This window comes from Cyanistes caeruleus, unplaced genomic scaffold (assembly GCF_971803275.1).
Source record: "Cyanistes caeruleus unplaced genomic scaffold, bCyaCae1.hap1.1 HAP1_SCAFFOLD_96, whole genome shotgun sequence".
In the NCBI taxonomy this organism is placed as follows: Eukaryota; Metazoa; Chordata; class Aves; order Passeriformes; family Paridae; genus Cyanistes; species Cyanistes caeruleus.
In genome coordinates this window covers 1,056,171-1,075,363 of record NW_028255898.1, presented here as the reverse complement: position 1 = coordinate 1,075,363, position 19,193 = coordinate 1,056,171, and the positions used below count along the sequence as shown (strand labels likewise).

The window sequence follows — 19,193 nt, the reverse complement described above, 5'->3', positions numbered from 1 at the left end:
ATGTCTGGTATTGGGGATGGTCTAGCAAGCTGAAATGTTTACAGTAACGGGAACTGGTACTTGGGGGTCTCCAAGATACCCACCCAGAGATAAGATTCGTACATGTTCGTACAAGGATGAGCTAACTCTCATGAAGCAATATTGATAAAGCTAATCAAGCAATATTAATGAGGCAATATTGATAAGGTTGTTACAGTGATTACTGCTACAGCTGAAATTGTAGAAATATGTGCACTTTGGACAAAGACGATGGAGCTAGATTTGGGTTGCTGATACCCCTAGTTCCCGTGTGCTTCAATAAAGCACCTGCATATAATCAATCTGTGATTATGTGTGTTCCTGAACGCTGACATCAGCGTCTCCCTGCACCCAGGGCAGCTCCCACCAGAGACCCTGCCCTGATTTAATTCCCAATCTAGGAGCTACAACAAGCATGGGTGAAGTTCTGGGGGCTGGCAGGGAAATGTCACTGTAAGATCTTGCTGCACTTGGCTCTCGGCCTCTTCTCAAGAGCTTTTCCTTCAAGGGCAGGAACTTCTTTTCCTTGCTGGCAACTGGAATTCCAGACTCTTGGAGTGTGTGCCATGCAGGACCACACAGACTGGGATCCATGGGCTGGGATTGCACAGACTGGGATTGCACAGACCGGGACCGTATGGATCAGCACCAGAGACTGGGATCACATGGACCAGGACCACATGGACCGGGATGGCTGCACTGGAACGATGTAAACCAAGGCGGTCCTGCCCTGCCGAAGGCTCCCTCCCAGTTCCCTCCCAGTTCCCTCCCCCTTCTCTCCCAGTACCCTCCCAGCCCTCCTCAGTCTCACCCAGGGGCACGGCCAAAACTGCCCAGAGTGAACGCAGTGGTCCCAGAGCAATCCCAGAGCGATCCCAATGCTGATTCCGGTCCCAGTGTCGATCTCTGTCCCGGAGCTGTGGTGGTCCCAGTGTCGGTCCCAGAGCACTCCCAGTCCCAGTTTTTGTCTCCATCTCACTCTCAGTCCCGGTCTCGGTCTCGGTCCCGGAGCGGTGCCAGTCTCAGTGCCGGTGCCAGTGCTGGTTTCAGTCCTGGTCTCAGTCTTGGCTTCGGAGCAGTTCCTGTCCCAGTGTCAGTGCTGCTCCAGGAGTGATCCCAGTGCTGATCCCAGTGCTGGTCCTGGAGTGATCCCGGTGCTGATCCTAGGGCTGGTCCTGGAGTGATCCCGGTGCTGATCCTGGTTCTGGTCTCAGTCTCGGTCTCAGAGCGCTCCTGGTGTTGATCCCAGTCCCTGTGCTGGCCTCGCTCTCAGTCTCGGAGCAGTCCCGGGGCACTCCCGGAGCCGATTCCGGTCCCGGTGTCGATCTCAATGGCGCAGCGGTGCCGGTCCCGGTCTCAGTCCCGGTCCCGGAGCGGTGCCGCTCTCGGTGCCGGTGCTGGATTCAGTCCCAGTCTCAGGCCCGCTCTAGGTCTCAGTCTTGGTCTCAGTCTTGGTCTCGGTCTCACTCCCAGTGAGAACTCAGTCCCGGTGCCGCTCGAACCGAGCCCTTTTCGGGTGATTTCAGGTCCCTTTTGGGCGTTTCAGGCCAGTTTGGGTGATGTTGGGGCCCTTTGGGTGATTTGAGGCAAAACCGGCGACTTTCAGGGTGGATCTTGCACCCATTTGGGAGATCCAAGGGTGATTTTAGGCCATTTGGCGTGGGTTTTACACCAGTTTGGGCATTTTTATGACCTTTTGGTTGCACTTTGGACGCCTTGGGATGATTTTAACCCCATTTGGCTGATGTTAGGCCAAACCATGCAGATTTAGCGCAGAATTCAGGTCCCTTTGGATGGTTTTGGTTTTAACCTTTGTTTACCAAAATTTCAGCAGTTTTACCCTTTTTATTTTTCCATTTGATTCATCAAAATCTTCATAAAAATTGCCCCAAATGTTCTCAAAATCCTGCAAAATTCCAGAAAAAATCCACAAAATCCTACAAAAATCCCACAAAATGCCCTGAATCTCAAAACCCTACCAGATTACAGAAACATCCCACCAAATCTCCACAAATCTCCACAAAATCTAAGAAAAATCCCTCAAAATACTTCAAGTCTCCTTAAAATCCCACAAAATACCAGAAAACTCCACAACATTACAAAAAAAATCCAACCACATTCCAGAAACATCCCACAAAATTGCAGAAAAATCCCACAAACTTCTTTAAATTTTCTCAATATCCCAGAAAATTCCAGCAAAATCCCACAAAATTCCAGAATAATTCCACAAAATTCCAGAAAAATACCACAAAATTCCCTAAATATTCTCAAAACCATACCAGATTCCAGAACCATCCCACAAAATCTCCACAAAATTCCACAAAATCTAAGAAAAAAATCCCAAAAATTTTTCAAGTCTCCACAAATCCCACAAAATGCAAGAAAAATCCCACAAAAGGCAAGAAAAATCCCATAAAATTGCAGAAATCTTCTCAAAACCCCACCAAATACTAGAAACATCCCACAAAATCTCCAAAAATTTCCACAAAATCTATGAAAAATCCCACAAATTTTTAGTCTCCACAATGTCCCAGAAAATAAAAAAAAATCCCACAAAATTCCCTAAATCTTCTGAAAACTTTGCCAAATTCAAGAAACATACCACAAAATCTCCTCCAATTTCCACAACAATTAAAAAAATCCCTCAAAATACCTAAACATCCCACAAAATTCCAGAAACATCAGACAAAATTCCTAAAACATCCCACAAAATTCCAGAAACATCCTAGGAAATTCCAGAAAAATCAAACTATATACCATAAAAATCCCACAAAAATCCAGAAAAATCCCCTTTAATTCCAGAAAAATAAAAAAAAGTACTGAAAAAATCACACAAAATTCCAGAAACGTCCCAAAAAATCCTTTCAATTGTCTCAAAGTCTCACAAAATTTTAGAAAAATCCACGTATTTGCAGAAAAAACTTCAAATATTCACAAAATCTTTTCATATCCCCATATATTTCCACAAAATTTAAGAAAAAACCCTCAAAATTTTCATGTCTCCTTAAAACCCCTCAAAATTCCAGAAAAACTTCACATAATTCCAGAAACATTCCACAAAATACCAGAAAAATCCCAAAAAATTCTCTCAAAATCCCAAAAAGTTAAAAAGAAAAAAAATCACACAAAACTACCTCAAAAAAACTCAAAATTCCAGAAACATCCAACAAAATCTCCACAAATTTCCACAAAATTCATGGAAAATACCACAAAATTGCAGAAAAATACTACACAAAATTCCCTAAATCTTCTCAAAACACTCCGAGATTCCAGAAACATCCCACAAAATCGCCACAAATTTCCAATATATCAAAGAAAAATCCCAAAAAATTCTTCAAATGTCTTCAAAATCCCAAAAAATTTTTTAAAAATCCCACAAAATTCCCTGAATCTTCCCAAAATTTTACCAAATTCCAGAAACATCCCAAAAAATCTCCTCCAATTAGCAAAACAGTCCAAAAAACCCCCCCAAAATTCCAGAAAAATCACACAAAATTCCCTCAAAATCCCACAAAATTCCAGAAAAATCACACAAAATTCTAGAAAATTCCCACAAAACTCCCTAAATCTTCTCAAAACCCTATGAAATTCCAGAAAAATCTAACAATATCCCCACAAATTTTCACAATATAAAAAAAAAAATCCCTTAGAATTCCAGAAATAATCCAGAAAATTCCCTCAAAATCCCAAAAAATGCAAAACACAAAATTACACAAAATTCCCTCAAATCCCCCAAAATTCCAGAAAATTCCACAACATTACAAAAAACTTCCAAACACATTCCAGGAACATCGCAGGAAATCCAAGAAAAATCCCACAAAATTCAGTAAAAACCCAACAAAATTCTTTAAATTTTCTCACAATCCTAGAAAATTCCAGCAAAATCCATGAAATTTCAGAAAAATCCAAGAAAATTCCAGAAAAATCCCAAAAAATACAAGGAAAATTCAAGAAAAATCCCACGAAATTGCAGAAATCTTCTCAAATGCCCACCAAATTCCACGTCTCACCAAAATCCCTCAAAATTCTACAAAACTTCCACAAAATACCCCCAATATACTACAAAATTCAAGAAAAAACCCACCAAATTGCAGAAAAATCCCGCACAATTCATTACATGTTCTCAAAATCCCAGCAAATTCCAGAAACACGCCACCAAATCTCCACAAATTTCCACAAAATTTCAGAAAAATCCCACAAACCTCTTAAAGTCTCCTCAAAATCCCACCAAATTCCAGAAACATCCCACCAAATCGCCACAAATTTCCACAAAATCTAAGAAAAATGCCTCACAATTCTTCAAGTCTCCACAAAATCCCTCTAGAATCCAGAAAAAAAATCTCACAAAATTCCCTAGATCTTCCCAATCCCCACCAAATTCCAGAAACATCCCACAAAATCCCCACAAATTTTCACAACATCTAAGAAAATACCTCAAAATTCTTCATGTCTCCTCAAAATACCTCAAAATTCCATAAAACTACCACAAAATCTCCTCAATATTCAAAAATATTCAAGAAAAATCCCACCAAATTGCAGAAAAATACCATACAATTTATTAAATGTTCGTCAAAACCCCACAAAATTCCAGAAACATCCCACCAAATCGCCACAAATTTCCACAAAATTTCAGAAAAATCCCAGAAAATTCTTCAAGTCTCCTCAAAATCCCCCTAGATTCCAGGAAAAAAATCTCAAAGAATTCCATAAATCTACCCAAAACCCTACCAAATTCCAGAAACATCCCACCAAATCTCCACAAAATTCCATAAAATCTAAGAAAAATCCCTCACAATTCTTCAAGTCTCCACAAAATCCCACAAAATTCCAGAAAAAATTCCAACAAAATTGCAGAAAGCTTATCAAAACCCTACCAAGTTCCAAAAACAGCCCACCATATCCCCAGAAATTTCCACAAAATCTAAGAAAATACCTCAAAATTCTTCATGTCTCCTCAAAATTCCTCAAAGTTCTACAAAACTCCCACAAAATCTCCTCAATACCTTGCAAAATTCAAGAAAATACCCATCAAATTGCAGAAAAATCCCACACAGTTCATTAAATGTTCTGAAAACCCCAGCAAAATCCAGAAACATCCCACCAAATCTCCTCAAAATTCCACAAAATCTAAGAAAAATACCTCACAATTCTTCAAGTCTCCTCAAAATCCCATAAAATTCAAGAAAAATCCCACCAAATTGCAGAAAAATCTCACACAATTCATTAAATGTTCTTCAAAACCCTACAAAATTCCGGAAACATCCCACCAAATTGCCACAAATTTCCATAAATTTCTGAAAAATCCCACAAAATTCTTCAAGTCTCCTCAAAATCCCTCTAGATTCCAGAAAAAAAATCTCACAGAATTCCCTAAATCTTCCCAAAACCCTACCAAATTCCAGAAACATCCCACCATATCCCCAGAAATTTCCACAAAATCTAAGAAAATCCCTCATAATTCTCCAAGTCTCCTCAAATTCCCACAAAATCCCACAAAACTCCCACAAATCTTTTCAAAATTTCACAAAATTCAAGAAAAATCCCACCAAATTGCAGAAAAATACCATACAACTCATTAAATGTTCTGAAAACCCCACCAAATTCCAGAAACAACCCACAAAATCTCCACAAAATTCCACAAAATCTAAGAAAATACCTCAAAATTCTTCATGTTTCCTCAAAATTCTACAAAACTCCCACAAAAATCTCCCCAATACCCTGCAAAATTCAAGAAAAATCCCACCAAATTGCAGAAAAATCCCACAGTTCATTAAATGTTCTGAAAACCCCAGCATATTCTAGAAACATCCCACCAAATCTCCACAAAATTACACAAAATCTAAGAAAAATCCCTCACAATTCTTCAAGTCTCCACAAAATCCCTCCAAATTCCAGAAACATCCCACAAAACCCCCACAAATTTCCACAGAACCTAAGAAAATGCCTCAAATTTCTTCTAGTCCCGTCAAAATCCCTCAAAATTCCACAAAACTCCCACAAAATCTCCTCAATATCCTACAAAATTCAAGAAAAAATCCCACCAAATTGCAGAAAAATCCCACCCAATTCATTAAATGTTCTGAAAACCCCAGCAAATTCCAGAAACGTCCCACCAAATCTCCACAAAATTCCACAAAATTTCAAACATCCCTCACAATTCTTCAAGTCCCCTCAAAATCCCTCAAGATTCCAGAAAAATGTCTTACAAAATTCCCTAAATCTTCCCAAAACCCTACCAAATTCCAGAAACATCCCACCAAATCTCCACAAAATTCCACAAAATCTAAGGACAATCCCTCACAATTCTCCAAGTCTCCACAAAATCCCACCAAATTTAAGAAAAAACTCCAACAAAACTGCAGAAAGCTTCTAAAAACCCCACCAAATTCCAGAAACATCCCAGAAAATCCCCACAAATTTTAAAAAAATCTAAGAAAATACCTCAAAATTCTTCTTGTCTCCTCAAAATCCCACAAAATTTCAGAAAAATCCCACAAAATTCTTCAAGTCTCCTCAAAATCCCACAAAATATCAGACAATTCCAGAACATCACAAAAAAACCCCAAAAAACTGCAGAAACATCCCACTAAATCTCCACAAAATACAACATAATCTAAGAAAAATCCCACTATATTCATCAAGTCTTCTGAAAATCCCTCAAGATTCCAGAAAAAAAATCTCACAGAATTCCCTAAATCTTCCCAAAACCCTACCAAATTCCAGAAACATCCCACCAAACCTCCACAAAACTCGACAAAATCTAAGAAAAACCCCTCAAAATTCTTCAAGTCACCACAAAATCCCACCAAATTCCAGAAACAACCCACAAAATCTCCACAAATTTCCACAAAACCTAAGAAAATACCTCAAAATTCTTCATGTCTCCTCAAAATCCCTCAAAATTCCACAAAACTCCCACACAATCTCCTCAATATCCTACAAAATTCAAGAAAACTCCCACCAAATTGCAGAAAATTGCCACACAATTCATTAAATGTTTTGAAAACCCCAGCAAATTCCAGAAACATCCCACCTAATCTCCACAAAATTCCACAAAATCTAAGAAAAATCCCTCACAATTCTTCAAGTCTCCACAAAATCCCACCAAATTCAAGAAAAATCCCTCGAAATGGCAGAAATCTTCTCAAAACGCCAAGAAATTCCAGAAACAACCCAGAAAATCTAAACAAATTTCCACTAAATATAAAAAAATACCTCAAAATTCTTCATGTCTCCACAAAATCCCTCAAAATTCTACAAAACTCCCACAAAATCTCCCCAATACGTTGCAAAATTCAAGGAAAATCCCACTAAATTGCAGAAAAATCCCACACAATTCCCTAAATGCTTTTAAAACCCCAGCAAATTCCAGAAACATCCCACCTAATCTCCACAAAATTCCACAAAATCTAAGAAAAATCCCTCACAATTCTTCAAGTCTCCACAAAATCCCACCAAATTCAAGAAAAATCCCTCGAAATGGCAGAAATCTTCTCAAAACGCCAAGAAATTCCAGAAACAACCCAGAAAATCTAAACAAATTTCCACTAAATATAAAAAAATACCTCAAAATTCTTCATGTCTCCACAAAATCCCTCAAAATTCTACAAAACTCCCACAAAATCTCCCCAATACGTTGCAAAATTCAAGGAAAATCCCACTAAATTGCAGAAAAATCCCACACAATTCCCTAAATGCTTTTAAAACCCCAGCAAATTCCAGAAACATCCCACCAATTCTACACAAATTACCATAAAATTTAAGAAAAATCCCTCACAATTTTTCAAGTCTCCTCAAAATCCCACAAAATACCAGAAATTTCCACATCAGTACAAAAAAACCCCACCAAATTCCAGAAACATCCCACCAAATCTCTACAAAATTCCATAAAATCTAAGAAAAATCCCTCACAATTCTTCAAGTCACCTCAAAATCCCTCCAGATTCCAGAAAAAAAAATCACAAAATTCCCTAAATCTTCCCAAAACCCTACCAAATTCCAGAATCATCCCACCAAATCTCCAACAATACCACAAAATCTAATAATAATCCCTCAAAATTCTTCAAGTCTCCACAAAATCCCACAAAATTCAAGAAAAATCCCACACAATTCCCTAAATGTTCTCAAAACCCCTCCAAATTCCAGTAACATCCTCCAATATCTCCACACATTTCCACAAAATCTAAGAAAAATCCCACAAAATTCATCATGTCTCCTCAAAATCCCACAAAATTCCACAAAACTCCCACAAAATCTACTCAATATCCTACGAAATTCAAGAAAAAGCCCACAAAATTACAATAAAATCCCACACGATTCCCTAAATTTTCTGAAAACCCCACCAAATTCCAGAAACATCCCACACAATCTCCACAAAAATTCCACGAAATCAAAGAAATAATCCCTCACAATTCTTCAAGTCTCCTCAAAATGCAACATAATTCCAGAAAAAATTCCAACAAAATTCCTTAAATGATCTCAAAAACCCCAGCAAATTGCAGAAACATCCCACCAAATCTCCTAAATATCCCCCAAAAATCAAGAAAAATCCCACAAAACTCCAGAAGCATCCCACAAAATTCCCACAAAATTCCACAAAATCTAAAAAAAAATCCCAAGAAATTTTTCAAATCTCCAAAAATCCCACAAAATTCAAGGAAAATCCCACAAAATTCAAGGAAAATCCCACAAAATTCAAGGAAAATCCCACAAAATTGCAGAAATCTTCTGAAAACCCCACCAAATTCCTGACACATCCCACCAAATCTCCACAATTTTCCACAAAATCCAATAAAAATCCCTCAAAATTTTTCAAGTCTCCTCAAAATCCCTCAAGATTCAATAAAAATTCCACAAAATTATTTAATCTACATTTGTCTTGGCAGTTGTAGATCCCGGCTGCTCTTGCCCCTCTTCTGCTTGCCACCTGAATTTTAGCAGTACAGCTGCAATTGCCTCTTCCAATCAGTGCTACCCACTGTGCTTTTGTGATGGGGAACTCAGGATTTTTGTTTCAGGCACCATGGTCAGTAGAGATCAAAATGCTCCCTGAGCACTAAGTCGAGAGGAATTAAAGACACACAGGTCACGTTTGCAGTGCTCAAACACAGCCCTGCTGCTGCTGCTGCTGCTGCTGAAATAGAATCAACAGACAGAGGCCATCACAGAAATTGCCTCTGCAGTGGCAAATAAAATGAAAAAATCCTCCCGGAGAAAGAAAAAACAGAACTTCCCAATTCACTTCATTGTTTCTTCTGAGCAGCAGAAGAAAAAGGAACAGGGCACCTTTCAGGCAGTTCCACAAGCTCGGGGTTCTCATTTCCTGGGGAATCGGAGATGCAATTGGTCTTGTTAAAAGGATAAAAGCAAAGGGAATGAATTGGGAATTATTAGGAAAAAATGACCCTTCTTACACACGAAGTTCACCAAGTCATTCCCTGCATTTCTCCTTTTCACAGTCTTTCTGTCATCCACTGACAGGTCCAGCTTATCATGTTCTGCTGCTTATCATCAACTGATTGTGCTCTTGATTTCTACCACTGCAAAAGATATAGAATCATCTCAACTGAACACAGAAACAAACTCTCTCTGTCAGCCCATCTTCATGTTCCAGATCACTTTCAACATGTCCATGGGGCTGTTGGAATGATGAGCTCTCCACTGCTGGCTGCAGGCTCTGGAGATTCTTTCTCCACATTCAGCCAGGCTTGTTTTCCCCAACAATTCCTGGTAACTCATCATGTTTTCTTTGGGTAGAAGAGGAACAATGAAAACCTTAGCAATGGCACAACTCCCCAGTGCACAAGGAAAAGAAAGAACAAGTTGTCAAGTTCTTCAACCATTTGTCCTGCTTTGCTGCAAGAGTTGTGCTGCACTCACAGTGTGGGGAGCCAAGAGAAGCTGCATCTGGGGGCACATCTTGTGACAGGAGCTGCACCTCGTTCTCCAGGACAGGTTTTTGGAAAGAACAGACGGGACTGCGGAGAAGATTCTGGGAAAATTGAAACAGCTTTTTCAAGAAATGAAAATAAAATCCAAAGAAACGACCAGTATGTTTTTCTCTATTTTTCTCTAATTTTTTTTTCTCTATTCTCTATTTTTATGTTTCCCTTTTCCATCTTGCACTGTTTCTCTATCCCATTCATTCCAAATGGATCTCACCTCTAAGATTTGAGACTTGGCAAGTTTTAGACACTGTAAAATACCATGAGCTATAGCCAGTTTGCCTTGCCCTGTTTTCCTTGGAAAGCAATGCTGGAGACACAAGTGCAGTGCTTGGGTCAGGTACAAATTCTGCATTCAGGGAATGTGCTCAGACAGTGTTTGACGCTCAGCAGGGACAAGGCACAGCAGCAGCCAAGGCCATTGCTGTGTCCCTGTGCAGGAGTCCAGACTCTGGCTCTTGGCTCACCAGGGCAAAGTTCCCGTGTTTGGCCAGGCTCAGGGGCTGCCCGGGGAGCGCGGGGCTCGGCGCGGGGCCGAGCGGGCAACGGACAAACGGACACGGGGACAAACGGCCCCGGTGCTTCAGTTGCAGCGGCAGCAGTGGCAGCAGCGAAAGAAGCGATTTTATCAATTTTCTGTCTCTCCTCTCCCTCTCCCACTGTCCCTCATCTTCTCCCCGTCTCCCTTTTCCTGTGTCCCCTTTTCGTCCAGTTTCCCTCTCCCCGTGCCCACCCGGGCCATGCTCCCGGCCCGCCCCCGGCCCCGGGCGGGGCTGCCCCGTCCCCGTTCCCGTCCCCGTCCCCGTCCCCGGCCGTCCCTCCGCGGTCTCGCCTCTGCCCAGCTCTGGCTGTGCTGGCTCTGGCGCTGCTGGGCATCATTGCCTGGGGCTGGGGCGGCATCGCTGCCCTTTGGTTCCACCTGGCCCGACCTCGACCCCGGCCCCGGCCCCGGCCCCGGCCCCGGCCCCGGCCCCGGCCCCGGCTCCTCCCGGGGCCCGCGGAGGACACAGGCGGTGCGGCCGCTGTCGCCGCCTCCGCTGCGGCTTCCCCGGCCCGAGCTCCGCCGCTGTCGCGTTCCAATGAGGGAACGCCTGCGGATGCCCGGCCCGGGGAGCTCGGGGAGCGCTCGGGGGCCGTTCCTGGCCCCGGGCCGAGCGCTGACGGCAGCGTCTCTTCCCCAGGGAAGGCGCAGCAGGCCCTGCAGCAGCGGTACCGAGTGGGTTCACTGCTGGGTCGCGGCGGCTTTGGCAGAGTTTTTGCGGCCACTCGGCTCTCGGACGGACTCCCGGTGAGCAGAGGGGCCGGCGGCGGGCGGAGGAGGAGGAGGGAGCAGAGGAGTAGGATGGGGCTGGATGGGGTGGGCGGCGAGCTGAATCCGCTGTTCCTTTGGCTTGCAGGTGTCCATCAAAAAGGTGCCACGGAACCGCGTCCGGCACTGGGGCGAGCTGGTGAGTGAGCGGGGCCAGCGGCAGAAGCCGGGGAGTGCCAGGCGGGGATGAGCTGGGGCCTGGAAGGGTGGGAGCCACCAGGACACCTGGAGGGAGAGCGGGTATGGGGCCAGTGGAGGGTGCAGAGCATCCCGGGCTGGCTGAGGGCTTCCCGAGCCCTGGCACGGGCTCAGCCCCACTGACGGCACCGTGCTCCTCCCGCAGCCCGACGGCACCAGCGCACCTCTGGAGATCGTGCTGCTGGACAAGGTGTCCACAGGCTTCCCCGGTGTGGTGCTGCTGCTGGAGTGGTTTGAGCTCCCCAACACCACTGTGATGGTGCTGGAGCGCCCGGAGCGGTGTCAGGACCTGCGACGTTTCATTCGGGCACGGAGGTTCCTGTCCGAGGAAGAGGCGCGGGAGCTGTTCCAGCAGGTGCTGGCGGCCGTGCGGCACTGCACCAGCTGCGGGGTCCTGCACAGAGATATAAAACCGGAGAATGTCTTGGTTGACCTGGACACCGGGCAGGCAAAACTGATTGACTTCGGCTGTGGCGCCTACCTGCAGGACACAGCCTACACTCAATTTGCAGGTGAGCCGACACAGGGGCAGGCTCCTGGTCCTGGCATCTCCTGGCCCAACCTGGGTGTGGCAGCAAGGATTATCCCAGGATAGGGGCTGGGGCTGGGGCTGGGGCTGGGGCTGGGGCTGGGGCTGGGGCTGGGGCTGGGGCTGGGGCAGCCAGCCTGACAAAATCCCCCGTGGGTGGGGGTAGCAGAGAGGGGGAGCCAGGACCTGTGCACCAGCTGGTTTGGTGTGCAGGTGAGAATGGGCTTGGACTGCTCTGCTCACCTGGTTTGCCTTGGTTCAAGATATTTTTTGGGCAATGCCAGCAGAGAGGATGTGGGTATGGTTTTTCCCCAGCACTGAGTGCATTTATCCTTTGTGTGTCATGGTCAGGCCTTGCCAGGGTTTCTGCTGCCCTCTTCCAACACCAGTGGCTTCTTTTCCAACCCCAGGTTTGTACCCAAGACCCAGGTGCAGGTGAGAGGGCAGCAGGTCACCCCATGGGCCACTGGGGTAGCCACCACATGCCCAGGGATGCTGGGGCCAGGCTCTGGGAGCAGCAGCATCCCCCTGATGAGCTCCATCCATATTCCATAGGAACACCGTCATACAGCCCCCCGGAATGGAACGACTTCGGGTGGTACCATGGCGAGGCAGCGACCGTCTGGTCCCTGGGCATCCTGCTGCACGAGATGGTCTGCGGGGAGCACCCTTTCAGGAGGGGCAGGAACATCAGATGGGGCCAGCTCCCGCTGCCACAAGGGCTCTCCCAAGGTGGATCCTCATCTCTGGGCACGGGGGGAACACCAGTGTTGGGAGACAGCAGCGGGCTCGTGAGCATCCCGCTCTGGCAGCTGCTGAGGAGGTGGCACATGTCCTGCTCTCCTGGTCTCCTCCAAAACAAAGAATTGATGGGAAAGTTTAGGCCCAGTTCTGAGCACATCCAGCGTGGCCTGGGCACGAGAATAGTGGGGCAAAGCCGACAGGAGCCTTCTCCAACTGACCAGTGGTTTGTGGTTTCTCTCCCCAGACTGCCAAGTTGTGATCAGGTGGTGTTTATCCCTGAACTCCTTGGACAGGCCCTCATTAGAAGACCTGTCCTGTGATCCCTGGATGCAGGATATTCATCAGCCCTAGAAGAAGGGAGAGAGCCACAGGCACAGTGATGCAGGGACCTGGTAAGTTACAGCTCCACACATGCCCTGGCAATCAGCAGCAAAGAAACCTAGACTTTTTTGTCCTGCCTGTGTCACTGCACTGGGGTCATCGAATGGGAACACACAGCCCTTGTGCTGGAGCTGAGCTGCTCTGCCCAGCACTGGTGGGCACCATCTGAGCTGGTTTTGCTTGTCCTGGTTCACTGACAGCTGGGCCCTGGGCAGAACCCTGACAGCCTGGTGTCACCCCAGGGAAGAAGGAGCCCCTGGAGAAGCTGCACCAGGTGGGGCTGCTGCTGCTGCTGCTGGAGACATGGAGGACAGCAGCAAGGATGACAACCTCTTCCTCCACCTGGCCAGGGGGAGCTGGCGATGATGGACTTTGATTCTGGCACCTTCTTCAAAGCCAGGCTCCACAGAGAATTTTCAGGTAAGTCCAGACCCAGGGGGATGCTCCCAGATTTGTGCATTGGCCGGCAACCAAAGGTTTCCCCTTTGCTGGGGCAGATGCAGCTGATTCCTCAGTGGCTGCCCAGCTGGTTTTTGGCAGGGCTGGGGGCGTGGGCTGGGGTGGTGACGAAATGGGAGTGGGATCCTGGCCCTGCCAACAGCCCCCACCACCCACCGTGCCCCGGGCTGGGGCTGGGGCAGCCAGCCCAACACAAACAAACCCCCAAGGCAGGAGCACAGGTGGGACTCCAGAACCTGAGCACGGCTGCTTTGCTGTGCAGGCAAGGAAGGGCTTGGGCTGCTCCACTCCCCTGCTTTGCTTTGGGATCACCGTGATTTTGGGGGACAGTGCAGGGGGAAAGGGAGAAAGCATAGGCTTCCCTTACCCATGGGTGGGTTTTTCCCCAGAATGTAGGGGTTGGGCCTTACTCAAGCTCCTGACAGACATAAGATTTTTTACCATTTTTCTTGTTTCCCCTTTTTGTCTGTAACCTATTTTCATTAATTTGTTGTTTGTTTTTCTAAAGGAAGCGTTCTAGGTGGGGTCCAGTCTGGATCGGGAAGTGCTTGGGACCAGCTGTGGCGTGGATGGGCCGTGCCCTTGGAGAAGACTGAGGACATCATTTGGGACCAGCTTTTCTTGTGGCAGCGGATGGTGTGAGGTGGGTCCTCATCTCCTTGGCATGGGTGGGACAAGAGCTTTTGGGAGATGGCAGCGGGCACAGGAACATCCCGCTCTGGGCAGCTGCTGAGGGGCTGGATCTGCCGTGGCTGGCTGCGGGCTGGGCACATGTCCTGCCCTCCTGCTCTGCTCCCCAAGGCAACAGTGATGGGCAGCTTTGGGCCCAGCTCTGAGCATGGCCAGCATGGCCTGGGCACCGCGGCTGGCTGGGACAAGGGGACAGGAGTCTTCAGCTGATGGGCGGTTTCTGGTTTCTCTCCTTACAGCCGGGCTCTGCGGATGCTGAGGCTGCTCTGGGCTCTGCCAGGGCTCTGCTGGGCTCAGCACCAGGCCGGGATCAGCCAAAGAAGAAACGCTGTGACCTGCAGCAGAGACTTGAGCATTTTGGCAATGCAGCTCAAGTCTGCAGAGTGTCCACCTCCAAGGGAAAACATGACACCCCCCAAAAATTAAACTTGTTCCATAACTTCTGAAATGAAATCAATCTGGGATGACCCCTAATGACATTTTTTCATTTTGCTCAAGCTGTAGCTCAGCCCTTCTCTGAACAGTTCTGTCCCACACCTGCCTTTTACTTCACAATTGCTCCCTCCTTTCCCCCAGTGAGTTCCCAGCCCATCACAGTCTCCATCACACTGCAGCCTTCCTTGATGCCCCTCACCACGAGGAAGGCTGAGCCCCAGTCTCAGGGACCCATCCTGTCACTGGCTGAAGAGCAGCAATGTTTCAGAGGTCTGGTGGGAGTTTAGTGTCTTTCAGAGCTGCTCTCCAGCCCTCCGGTCTCCTCACTGCTGAGTTCCCACTCCCTTTTCCTCATCCATCAGGATGAGCTCTATGAATCCCCTTGTGATAAATGGAAATGATTTGTGCTAACTAAATTGTAACTGTTTGGAAAGTTATTATTAGAAGCAATCAGGAGAATTGGTGTTACAAGCAGATGTACCCCTTTAAAAATGTTACATGTTAAAATTAAGATAGAGGATGTAGTTCTGGGATAAGTAATGTCCCAAGAGAAAATAGACCATGAGATGGACAAAGTTGGAACGACTTCAGGCATAGGGCCTGAAAATTATGAAATGTAAGACTAATTAGTGGAACACAATGCTTACTTGCATAACACAACACTTAGTAAGCATGCACAGCCTTTAAGGTTATCCAGAGGACAATGAGGATGAGTGTAAGCCTTCATCCAAAATACCACTGAAAGAAGACTGAAGACCCCCTAGCAACAAATGAAGCATGCACCATGACGAATAGTGACGTAAAGTCAAAGAATCAGAAATATGAGAAAACTTACAAGAAACATTAATGAATATTATAAGCATACAGTATATGAGTTTTGTTTGAATTGCTTTGTTTTGTATGTGAGGTGGGGTGAGAAGTCCTCTCTGTAGCCCGGTCAGTTTTGCTTATGCTTTAATCATACTTAATTACTGGCAAACTATATTCACATACATATATATATATATATATATATATATATATATATATATATGAAGATTATATATGAAGATATTCACTAAATTGTACTCTTTTACTAAATTGTATTCCTTTTATACCAAATTGCTATTCAAATTACTAAATTGAATTCTTTTACTAAATTTTATTCTTGTATTCAATTCACTAAATTGTATAATTTTTTCCCATGTTATTTAATTGCTATTAACTCAATCAATCTAGTTGTCTGATTTAAATTTCATTTACAACAGCACCAAGAAGAAAAGGGGCTTACTGAGAGCAAGCAAACTTAATCCTCTGCCAGGACACAAATTTAGAGAGCAAAAAATTAAAAAAACCCACAGCATCAGCCCAGCTTCCCAGTGAGAAGGGTTGGAACTCTCTGCCCTCAACACTTCCCCAGCAGGTTTACAAAGGGAACTGGGATCTAAGCTGTGCCCTCTGAACCAGCAGAGCCAGCCTCCCTTCAGGGTGAGAAGCCACAGCCTCAGTTATAGCCCTGGGTGCCTCCTGTGCCCCAGAGAATGGCCCAGCTCACCCGGCCCAGCCCAGCCTGAGCAGCCCAGACTGGCCTCAAGGGATGGGCTCCACCTGCCCACTGTGCCCACAAGCCGGGCCCAAGGGCTCACAAGAGGCTTCCTCCCAGCTCTGCAAAACCTCGGCCAAGACTGTCCCCTTTGCTGTGCTGAGAAGAGTAAAAAACCCTCTCAATTTAACCCCACTGCACTCCTCATGGGGATCCCTGCACACCTCAGGAGAGAGCCCAAATTTTCCCTGTGTGCCTCATGAGGTCCAGGCCCAGGTGATGCCACTGAAGGAAATGTGCCCTTATAGAGGAATGGCTAGAGAGCAAAGGTCATATTCCCATGCAGCAGTTAGCTGGGAAAGAATTAGACAATAGAGTACAGTTGGTGTGAGATGTTGCAAAGTCAGGAAGGCCTTGGTGATAGCTGTTAACTGAGAACAGGACGCTGTGATCAGAAGAATGTGAATTCAGCATAGATGAGCAATCACAGGAATGTAGAATTAGGTGGAGTACCCTTAAATGAAGTATCCAATAATGAGCTTACTTTTTGCACTAAGTATGAGCCTAATTATTGATGCTATATAAGTGGTGTTAGAGTTACCAATAAACGAGACTTGCTGATCATTCATATTGAGTGCTGCATTTCTCCCGCCGAACTCATCAAATGGCGCCCGAACAGGGACCTTTGGGACCTTTGGGATCTTAAGGACTTTTTGGGACATTCAGAGCTTTTTGGGACCTTTGGAACCTTTGGGATCTTTTAAAGGAGTTGGCCACGAGAGTCGGCGACAGGGGACGGGTCCTCCGCAGCAAGGACGGCGAAAAGCAACAGCTGTGATGCATTCCAGGCAACCTCGGAGGAGGGTCCTGATCACACAGTAGGGTTGCCGCGCCCAGGAGACCTCAGAGGAGAGTCCTGCCGTAACGTGCTGCCGAAACCTTGTAGGGGCTGCAACAGCGCGCGCTGACGGTAAGATGGAAAGGCAAGCAGCATATGATTTATTTACCTGCTTTTTAGAAAAGCGACAGGTTAAAGATTTTGATTTGCGCAAGGAGCTTCCTGGACTTCTTGCTTATGGGTATGCTCAGGGTTGTTTTCAGAATCCCCATACAGTTCATGAACTAAGTGAGTGGCGAAAACTTGGAGATAAATTGTGGGACGCTAGTTTAGATGATGATAAAGCTGCTAAAAAACTGGGAAAACTGTGGCGGACAGTTCATAATGTTCTTTTGCAGTATCAGGCTGAACAGGCAGCTGCCACACAGGCATCTACAGCTATGTCAAAAAACAGACTTTTACAGGGAATTAATGAGTTTCCATTGCCACTGGCCACAAATACAGTAATTTTGAACCCCCCCGCGCAACCACTGACTTCCCCCGCTCAGCCACTGACTCCTGCTCCAGCTGCTAATTCTTTTGTATTATCTCAAATTCCTTCACCTACTAACCCTGATTTTGGAACGGAGCCTTCAGCACCGTTACCATCCTCCCCTATGGGAAATAAATCTGTCTCTGGGGTAGGGCGTGAGTTAAGTGAGGCTATTGCACGGGAAAGAAGAGAAACATGGGCTACGTTAGCACAGAATATTTTGCAAGACGGAGATAAGGAAATAGCAGACGCTGTATTAGAAGTAGCATGTCCTGTAACCTTTGCACCAATGCAAGGGGGAGGAATACAAGCTCAAATTACAGCTTTAGATTGGAAATGGTTATCACAGTTGCGATCTACAGTCAGTCAGTTTGGAGTGACCAGTGAACCGGTTAGACAGATGATTAATTATTTGTGGGGTACACAGATTTTGTTGCCTGCAGATTGTAAGAGTATTATGAAATTGATCCTTAGTCAGCATCAGCAGTTGTTGTTTAATGCACACTGGCAAGCTTATTGTCAAGAAAGTGTAAATGTGCAGAGACAGGCAGGTGATCCACTGCATGGACTAACTTTGGAGGAACTTATGGGACTAGGACCATATAGTCAAGTGGAAGCACAAGCTATTTTGGGACCAGATAAATTGAGAGAAGGTATGTGGTTAGCGCGAGCTGCATTTGATCGGATTAAGGAGCCAGGAGGTATTCCATCTTATATGGGTATTAAGCAAGGGCGAGATGAACCATTTGGAGCATTTATTGATAAAGCGGCTTCAGCTATAGAGCGGGCAGGTGTTCCTGAATATATGAGGGGAGCATTGTTAAAACAATGTGCATTACAAAATTGTAATCCAGCAACCAGGTCAGTTTTAAATTCCCTAAATGCTAACTGGACTATTGAAGAGGCATTAGAGAGGATGTCCAATATACCAGTGGGCTCACAGGCAATGTTAGTCCAAGCAATTAAAGAATTAGGGCAAGGGTTAGAAAAGCAGGCTGCATCTAATCAGAGTCAGGTTTTAGCAGCTCTTGCACCCCTACAAGCAGCTACAACCAACAATGGCAGGATTCCAGCCTCCCGATTCAAATGTTTTCGCTGTGGCAACCTTGGACATATTCGAAAGGAATGTACTGTGTCATCTGTTTGGTGCAATCAGTGTCGGTCCAATGCTCATGCTGATAGTGCTTGCCACCGGCGATCGGGAAACGGGAAAGCCAGCGCAAGAAGCCGCCGTGCCAAGACACAAATAGCAGCTGCCGGAACATCAGTGCAACTTCCCTCCAGCCTGCCACAGCAGGGAGCCTCGGCCTTGACCTGGCAGCCTCAGTGACTGTGGATTTATTGACATCACAGCCCTACAAGATTCCCACAGGAATTATTGGACCACTGATAATAAATGGAAAAGCTATGGGTGCAATAGTGTTGGGACGTTCATCTGCTAGTTTAATTGGATTGTTTATTTTACCTGGAGTAATTGATGTGGACTATTCTGGTGAAATATATGTCATGGCATATACACTGGCACCACCAGCCAGAATTGATAAGGGACAGCGAATCGCACAATTGGTGCCGCTGCCGCAATATACCCATCAAT

The 19,193-nt window shown here is 45.7% G+C and overlaps 2 protein-coding genes across 2 annotated transcripts; both read left to right on the top strand.

Moving 5' to 3' along the window:
- LOC111922070 (serine/threonine-protein kinase pim-1-like) lies at positions 1-15,675 on the top strand. The gene is made up of 9 exons (XM_086873388.1): positions 1-7; positions 10,805-11,250; positions 11,360-11,410; positions 11,615-11,981; positions 12,554-12,730; positions 12,987-13,134; positions 13,324-13,543; positions 14,091-14,225; positions 14,512-15,675. The coding sequence occupies exons 1-6, from the start codon at positions 1-3 to the stop codon at positions 13,091-13,093; spliced, it is 1,155 nt and encodes a 384-aa protein (XP_086729514.1). The 3' UTR covers positions 13,094-13,134; positions 13,324-13,543; positions 14,091-14,225; positions 14,512-15,675.
- Positions 15,676-17,693: 2,018 nt separating this feature from the next.
- Positions 17,694-19,193, top strand: LOC147646487 (endogenous retrovirus group K member 8 Gag polyprotein-like). The gene has a single exon (XM_086873405.1). It carries the CDS (start codon positions 17,724-17,726, stop codon positions 18,927-18,929), a length of 1,206 nt encoding a protein of 401 aa, XP_086729531.1. The 5' UTR covers positions 17,694-17,723; the 3' UTR covers positions 18,930-19,193.

Excerpts from the sequence above, each read along its gene's own strand:
- LOC111922070 (XM_086873388.1), top strand. Across the intron at positions 11,251-11,359 it reads GGCTCTCGGACGGACTCCCG|GTGTCCATCAAAAAGGTGCC; the intron begins GTGAGCAGAGGG and ends TTTGGCTTGCAG. Across the intron at positions 11,411-11,614 it reads TCCGGCACTGGGGCGAGCTG|CCCGACGGCACCAGCGCACC; the intron begins GTGAGTGAGCGG and ends CTCCTCCCGCAG.
- LOC147646487 (XM_086873405.1), top strand. The coding sequence starts at position 17,724 with ATGGGAAATAAATCTGTCTCTGGGGTAGGGCGTGAGTTAAGTGAGGCT.